General features: G+C 39.6%; 1 protein-coding gene across 1 annotated transcript; it reads left to right on the top strand.

The window, feature by feature from the left end:
- Positions 1 to 1793: 1793 nt before the first annotated feature.
- On the top strand, positions 1794 to 2487 carry GCK72_021772 (uncharacterized protein; the record flags this gene model as incomplete). Its single annotated transcript, XM_003095943.2, has 4 exons — positions 1794 to 1898; positions 1954 to 2127; positions 2175 to 2219; positions 2266 to 2487. The coding sequence occupies 4 exons, from the start codon at positions 1794 to 1796 to the stop codon at positions 2485 to 2487; spliced, it is 546 nt and encodes a 181-aa protein (XP_003095991.2).
- Positions 2488 to 8697: the final 6210 nt, after the last annotated feature.

The raw sequence follows: 8697 nt of genomic DNA, 5'->3' as shown, positions 1-8697 counted from the left end.
ACACTGGCAGAATATAAAATCCAGTAATACCTTTTCAACGGATAAAACTATTTTGGTAAGCCATTAGATCGGGTCAGAAATTAATCACAATACTTAAAGGCGTATTGTGGTCAGTTTTGATATTTTTATATCATAATGTATGCGTTACGGCGAGTCCATTTTCATACTTCAAGAATTTTTTAATTCAGTGCACAACCCGATTGAAACGAACGCCAGATAGTTTGGTCAGTGAAATGGCCGAAGAAGATTGGGGGCCGTGACCTAGAAATTCGACGTTGAAAAAAACATTTGACTTAGGTTAAGAGTACTTTTTCAGTATGCTGTTATTTTTAACGTGACATCAATATTTGTCGTTTTCTGTAGAATTTATTGAAGAATACAACAAAAATGATTGAAAATACCGTCAAAATTGAAACAAACCAAAGTCGAATTTCTAGGTCACGGCCCCCAATCTTCTTCGGCCATTCCACAGGCCAAACTTTCGCTCGCTTTCAGTGGGTTGTGCACTGAATTAAAACATTCTTGAAGTATGAAAATCAACTCGCCGAAACGCATACATTATGATATAAAACTATCATAACTGACCATAATACGCCTTTAACAGATATCTCTTGTACACTTGTAATCAGTATTCTAAAGTTTATAAATCTCGCGTCAAAATTTAAACTTGCTATCCACTTAAATGCCAAGAACGCGTTCACTTCTTTGAAATTCAGAAACTTTTTAAAGACTATAAGATCTATATGCTTCTTCTCTCGACAAGTCGAACCTGTAACCGATGGAATGGTGTTGAGCCAAATCAGCTTCAATTTACAAAACTGGAAAACGTTATGTTTCCAAAATGGCGAGTGTTGCATCCAAATGCTAATATGGTTACATCATACTACTAATCAGATATAATGTTTCGGAGGCTGGGGACATACCAATCATTTTTGTTCAGCATCCCTTTTGATTTTTGACCACATAAGTTCAGCCTCGGAACTTTCATCTGATAACCTTTTAACATGAATAAAATACAAATAAACTTCATATTTGTATGTAAGTCCAAAGCAGGTGATAAAAAAGAAGCACGAAAACTGAAAAAAGAAATGCAAGAACTTCTCAAAAACGATAAAATTTAAATGTTTGGCCAACGAGATTGTCTAACTCTTCTGGAAATATTTCCAAAAAACTATCCGTTTCTCTGATCCATATAAGATCACTTTTTCTGAATACAATCGTGTTTGACATCCGATTTACGTAATATAATATCTCTCTTACGTACAACAGGTGAAATAGATTGAAATAGGCTAAGAACACAACTCACACTCAGTTTCCAATCGATGGATAGTGAAAACGGAACTAGCCAATTGGATTATTGCGACAATGTAGGTGGGAATGACTACTACAGTTGCATATTTCAGAATGATTTTGCGAAATTCATTTGGTTAATTTCCTTCGTTCTATTTCTACCGTTCGTCTCTCATCTTGTATTTCTACTATACTCATACGTCTACAATCTCAATAGAGAAAGAGACAGAGTAACTGCAGTATTTCAAATCATTGATCATTTTCACTTTATCCTCAAAATGTACTATGTTTTTTATTATGCATCTATTCTTGGGGCAATTGTTCGAGATTTATTAGGAGGATTCACATCGCTTATTACACTTTGGTTCGGTTTCTTCTTCTTGTTCATTATTCCAATTACTTATGAAGTGAATCAAACTCTTCTGTCGCTACTGGCTATTCAGCGGTTTCTCATTTACTTCTTTCCCAGAACAGAAAAATACTTGAATTTTTCCGAGGTTACAATGAAAAGGCTAGTTCGGACGCTATACGGATTAGCTACATCATTCATGCTCTTAGTATGGACGCTCAAGTATATAAATGAATCTGTTGCAAATAATTTGCAATTGGTAATGGCTTCCCACATAAGTTACATAACGAAAATAATCTCAACAAATATTTTAGGCATATTTCTTATTTCTAAACGTTCTGGTAGTTTTCTCCTCGCTTTTATACGTCCCCATCGTAATTAGTATTCGAAAGTTTACAAATCTCGCTTCTGCTCAAGTGAATCAACCTCAACGATATGTTGCCTGGCAGCTGGTTGCTGTTGTCGCAGAGAAAATTATCGTCTATTCGGTAGTTTTTTTTTTGTAGACATAATTATCTATTCATCTTTTTTTAAGGTAATTTTCACAAAATACATGTTCACCAACAATAATATCGATAACGTGAGAAATATACATTCTAAAATTAGACATATAAATTATTTTTCAGGCATTGTTTTATTGTAAATATTCCGATGAAGTTTCGCTACCTCTCGTTTTACAACTCACGTATCTTGGATGTAACCGGAGGAATCTGCAAGCGTTGTTCACTTCTTTGAAATCCAACAACTTTCCAAAGACTATAAGATCTATATGCTTCTTCTCTCGACAAGTCGAACCGGTAACCGATGGAATGGTGCTGAGCCAAATCATCTCAACGGTGGCCAACTAGACTGAATAATTGTTCTGTTAATTTTTTTAAATAAATCATTGTCAACCAGTCGATTAGCCATGCCTAAGGCTAGAAAATCAGGGTTTTGTTTCTAGTGTAGCCTACTGTAGCTTCAAAAACTCGAAAATCTCTCGAGATAGTTTTGAGGTCTCACACTATTGAACAGGAATTCTATTTATTGATTGAAATAGTGAAAAAAATATAGTTAGCAGGAATATATTACGTGCTACAACGAGGATCTAGTCGTCCCAAAATGGAAGAATAAAGGCGATGAGGAGCATCTTGATGGCTGCAACGAATGCTTTATTCCATTCGCAAGAAATACTGTCATTTCTGTCAAAAGCTTCACAGAGAGACGCTCTCAATTCTGGTTCACTTATATCGCTATTCATTGAAATATTGAGTAACTTGTAGAACTTGTTATGCTATTTATTATTTATTTTAGGAAACGTAATGTTTTCAAAGCAGGTGGAACTTTTGACTCATGTCAGTTGTATCCAGTAGTCCTAAAAATTAGTATGTAGTATAGTAATAAATAAGCTTACAAAATTGGGCGACTTTTACAGAGTCCAGGGTTGAAATGTGAGTTTTCTATGAAATTTACAAGTCTAAATGTCTGAAAATTGATTGAAATAGTGAAACAACGAGAGTCTAGTGGAATCGCTATCCCTATCCCAATCGAAATGTCTGAAAATTGGCTGAAATCGTAAAGAAGATATGGCAAAAAAGAATATCACAATGTTAACCTTTAGTCGGCGATATAACGGATGAAGAGCGACCGTGGGATGTGCCGGTGCCCTGTTGCATTTTTTCAGATACCGTACACACGGCTGCTAGAAATTTGATATGGTTGTATAGGAAATGTCTGGGGCTGTATTTTCGTAGTTGATCATTTTTTTGGTGGGTCATGTCTCTGATGAGTTATGAAGGGTTGAAGTTGGTCAGTGTAATTTTACTCTGACCAACTTCAACCTTTCGTAACTCATCCTCTCAAAGTTGGCCATTTTCAACTGAAAACGGCTGCACGGTACTGTTTGTATAGTTTGTCAAAAAATCTCAATTGCAATTTCAAAATGTAGCTGAAAAAACTGCAAATAACCAAACTTCAAGAATCTTGAAGCTAAAAGCTTACTCTTTTCAAACTCAACTATCAATATCTCTCACAAGGGAAGTCTTTGGAGATGCCATTTTCAAACGGCTTATAAGTTTCGTCATAGGTATTTTCGACCACGATGAGTCAATTTCTGTAGTCAAAACCTGCTAAATGTCTCTGTGAGCCGAGTTATGAGCTTCCAAACTATTCATATGGTTAAGCCTGTTTACATGGAATTCCAAATTGACAGGAAGTATACGCAAGATATTCTTGCTTTTGCAACGTACGAGCACAGGTAAACCGCTGGGGAACACAAATGGAACCTCGCGATGACATATATGCGGTCGATTTGGAATTCCATGTGAAAAGGCTTAACCATATGAAAAGTTTGAGAGCTCATAACTCGGCTTGCAGAGACATTTAGCAGGTTTTGACTGCAGAAATGGACTTTCCAAAAAAATACCTATGACCAAATTTATAGGTCGTTTGAAAGTGGCGTCTCCAAAGACTTTCCTAGTCAGATTGATGTTGCAACTATAAACTATTTACTCATTTCCCCCTCTTAAACCAGTTCCCATTCATTCTTCCCAAATCACTATTGCTCCTCTGACAGCCAACGACTCATTCGACCTTTTTTTTATACATATTTTCTCTTTCTCTCTATCCCTTTGATTCCTCCCCCCCTCCACACAATCTGTTTTGTTTCTCGTTTTTTGAGGGGGTGTCTTTCTCTCATCTCTCTCTCTCATCGATCAGTGCTCGCCTTCAAATCAGTCGGAAATCGCCAAAAACCATAAGAAACAACTGACTCGCCTCGTTTTCTCTTTATCTTTTCGCATCACCACCCAACAAACAATCCAACCCGAAAACATCTCTCTTGCCGACTAATCAACACACCTGAATCTGAAATCAGCATCATGCCGGACACTGGTAAGTTCTTGTAGATTCTAATTGTAGGTTCCCACTAAAAAAATTTTCTTTCCTTTTTACTAACCTAACACCTTTTCCCTCTCCAGTAATCGTCGTAACCCTCAAGAAGCGTCCGACTTCTGAAGAATCCCCTATACAATCCACGTCTTCAGGAGTCAATAGACACGATGGAACGTCGTCGGAGGAGGAGTCTGATGGGGAGGTAGACATTCTTTTTCTATCAAAATAATCAATTTTTTCATTCAGATCGTGGTTACCACTCGCCGGAAGTCGTTCGGAATCCGTGTCGCGCAAACCCCCGCACAAGCCGCACAGCAGGTGTTGAGTCAAATTGGTAACCTGGCTAGTGAAAGACAACAGAACGAGGTAGTCGTCCAGCAAACCCAATCGCAAGAAAAAACCGAAGCAGAAAAGAAGGCGCTGGAGCAACACCAAAAGATGCTCGAGGCTCAACAACTCGCAAAAGCCCAACAAGCCGCTGCGCTTCAAGCCGCCGCCGCAAGAGTCGCTCAGGCACAGAGTCAATCCCAAGCGAATCAGCAGGCCAATCAGGCCCAACAGAACCAAGCCCAACAAGCCCAACAAGAAGCGCTGAGAGCCGCGCAGGAGCAGGCAAAGAAGGCTCAACAGGAGGCGTTGGCAAGAGCCCAGGAAGCACAAAAGAAGGCGCAAGAGGAGGCCTTAAAGAAGGCTCAAGCTGCTCAGGCCCAGGCGCAAAGTCAGGCTAAGGCCCAGCAAGAGGCGCTGGCAAGAGCACAAGAAGCGCAGAAAAAGGCTCAGGAGGAGGCCTTAAAGAAGGCGCAAGCGGCTCAGGCTCAGGCTCAAGCAGAAGCTCAGAAGAAGGCTCAATTGGCTCAGCAGCAGGTCCAACAACAAGCTCAAGCTCAGGCTGCTGCTCAAAAGAAGGCTCAGGAAGAAGCGCAGAAGAAGGCTCAGGCGGCTCAGCAGGCTCAAGCCGCAGCTCAAAAGAAAGCGCAGGAAGAGGCTCAGAAAAAGGCGCAAGCTGCTGCGCAGGCTGCTCAGACCGCTAAGCCTCAAGCCCAGGCTGCTAAGCCGCAACCAGCCAAGCCCCAAGCCCAACCCCAAGCCCAGACCTCCACAACTTCACAAAATGCTCCAAAAGGAGCTCTCACTCAATCTCAACCAGCTCCACAGGAAATTCATGCAGCAACCGGACCGAAATGGAGCAGAACGCCAGGCAAAGTGACCACTCAGGGACCACAACCAGAGCAACCGAAACTAGTAACCGCGGTTGCCCCGCCCACAGGAAAGACTGCTTTGCGGCAGACGGTTTTGGTGAGTAGCAGAGAGGGGGGGGGGGAAGGGATGCTCCGCCAAAAGCTCTTGAGGGCCACAGCCACATGTGTTCACTTTCACATCGGAGGGATTTTTTATTTTTTTTACACTTTTCTCCCTCAACCCCACTATAAATATTTATATATATAAATTATATTTCTTTTCCAGCAACAAGAGCAAGAATACGCCATCGGCGGTCACCTTGCCATGTCACCAGTAATGGCACGTAAACCACAAATCCAGGCGGACCAACTTGCGCAAAAGTTTGTGGAGAAGCCGGAGGAGCAGAAAGAGAAAATGGTAGGCTGGTAAACAAAAAGTTTTTTTTCTAAAAATATAAAAACCGTTCACTTGACTCAGCGAGTAATAGAAAAAGTGTCAAGAAGGTGGAGCTCCATCCCCCACCCGATCTTGACTTTTCGATTGCTAAACAAATAGTGTGGGATGATGGCTAAGATTTCCCCCTCGTCTTATCGATAGATACACTTTGTTTTTTTTTGTTTCCCTTGCATACTCAAATGACACATTTCTTTTCAGGCGGTACAAAAGGGACAGCAGTTGGAAGGAGCGAAACGGTGGGTTGCTGATAGTGAGACAAGAGAAGCGCCAGTCAACAATATGCAACAAGTCGAGAGAGGACCCAAAGCGGTGATATTGGCGGTGAGTTTTTCTGGAAATTTTAGATTTCTGAAAAAAAAAGAGTCTAGCTGAAAATTTCTCACGACTTCTGAAATTATGATATGATTAAGCTTTCCAAAATTCTCTGGGGTACGTTTTGAAACTTTGTCATTCTGAAACCAAGATATTATGAAACTTTTGATGTTTCAAAAGTGTGGCATTTTGATTTTTTGAAACCAATTTTTTTGAAAATGAAGTATTTCTAAACTTTGATTTTTCAAAAATATGACATTATAGAACCATGACATTTAGAAACCGTTACATTTCAAAACTATGACATTTCGAAATTGTGAATTTCGACAATAAACGGAAAAATAGCGCGATAATTAGTGGTTGCTGGAAATTGTCAGTGTAAGTCTACAGTGACCAAGATTGTCAGTGTAGGTTACACTGACAAAAAAACTAGTAGGCCTTCCAGGAGACGTGACATTGTCCAAATTTTTTGGTTTTTTGTTTAGAATATAGGTAAAGTCTAGGGCTACATTTTTGTAGTTGACAACTTTCTGGTAGAACTTTTCCCTGTGGCGATATAGCTCGTTAAAGCGTGATGACTAGTTGTTTCATTGTGCTAATTTGATGTTATAGATGTTAACAACTGGAATTTTAGTTTTAAAAACTTTTTTCACTGTGTTCAAGACACATCTGCGACCAGTCTGTCTTCAACTACTGATCAAAACCACTCTTAGTATTTACTATCCAAAAAAAAAAACGTTTTGTGCTTTTTTGCTCCTTGATCACTCAAAACCATCATCCAATTTTCCCCCCAAAGATCCAAAAAAAAACCGCTCCCTCCAATAATTTTCTCCCTCCTTTTCACACGTCTCCCTCTCATTTTTACACTTCTCCGAGCATCCTGATATCTCAGATCTCAAATCGTTTATCACACAGTTGTCATTGGGTTCTTGTGCTCCATGGGCTCCCAGGAGTAAACAATAACAATTTTTACCAATTTGTGACGTGTCTTGTCTAAAAATGAGTTGAGTCAAATCATCTGAGCACACTACATTTATTGTTGTCTCCATTTCCAAAAATACAAATTTTTGAGCCCAAAGACGTCAATCAGTCAGAAGGTGTGTCCCCCTAGAGAGATTGGTATTTAGAAAAGTTCACTCAAGTTATTTTTATAAAAAAAAACTTCAAACCTTTTGAATTGAACTCAGAAACCGGAAATTAAAACTTTTTTTCCATTTTTTTTCTATTTTTTCGAAAATACCCTGACGTGTTGCCCCAAGACTGCTGCCACTGCCACTTTTACACTCTTTTCTTCTGTTTTCCCGTTCTTCTTCTCTTCCTTCCCGCTTGGAAATAGGGAAATAGCATTGGAGGAAAGGAAAGAGATACTGGAGCAATTGGGGGCGGGAGCCCAGGCAGATGGCTCCGGAGGGCTCCCGTCCGGAGGGGAAAACAATGCAATTTTGCTGCTTTCTTTTGATTTTTCGACTTCTCGTTTTTATTGGTTAGCTTGCTTGATAATTGGAGGAATTTGAGGGATAGTTTATGGCCTGCGCCACTGTTTCAGGTATTTGTCTTATTTGCCTCATTTTTTGTATATATACTAAGCAAAACTAAAGCTACATTTTTGTAGTTGACAATTTTTTGATAGCTCCGCCCACTTTTGAGATATACGCCTTTAAAGATGGTAGGAGGGTGAGAGAAGAAGTAGAGAAGCGAGAGTGTCTGACTGTCTGCGTCTCTTTCTTGCAGAGATATCAAAAAGTGGTCAACTACAAAGTTAAAGAGAATTTTAAGCTGATCATTTTTGTAGTTGGTTGTTTTTTTGTAGCTCCTTCCACTTTTGGGATATGCACCTTTAAACTTAGATTCTCACAACCCCGAGTAGAAACACCCTGTGCCTTTCTGCTCAGAGAGGTGTTCTACAATTGTCATTTACAACAAAAATTACATAAATTCTTGAAAACTTTACTGCAGGCTCCGCCCCTTTTTGCAATTTTGGCGCAAGGAGCCTCTCCTTCTCAGCTACCCTTTCTGACATCTCATTCTGAGAATTTCATTGCAAAAAATCTTTGATTAATGACTACTACTTCCAAAAAAGTAAAAACAAAAAACACCATACGCCCTTTCTATTTTTCGTTCCCCTCCAAATCCCATTTTCTCATTCATAGCTTTCTCACCACCAATTTATTTTCCCCCATTCTTTCCCCCCACTACTTCAGATTTCTATATGACGTGACTTCTTCTTTTTTCGAAAAATA

The sequence above is a fragment of the Caenorhabditis remanei genome, chromosome V (genome assembly GCF_010183535.1).
Source record: "Caenorhabditis remanei strain PX506 chromosome V, whole genome shotgun sequence".
In the NCBI taxonomy this organism is placed as follows: Eukaryota; Metazoa; Nematoda; class Chromadorea; order Rhabditida; family Rhabditidae; genus Caenorhabditis; species Caenorhabditis remanei.
This window is presented reverse-complemented; position numbering and strand designations above follow the sequence as displayed.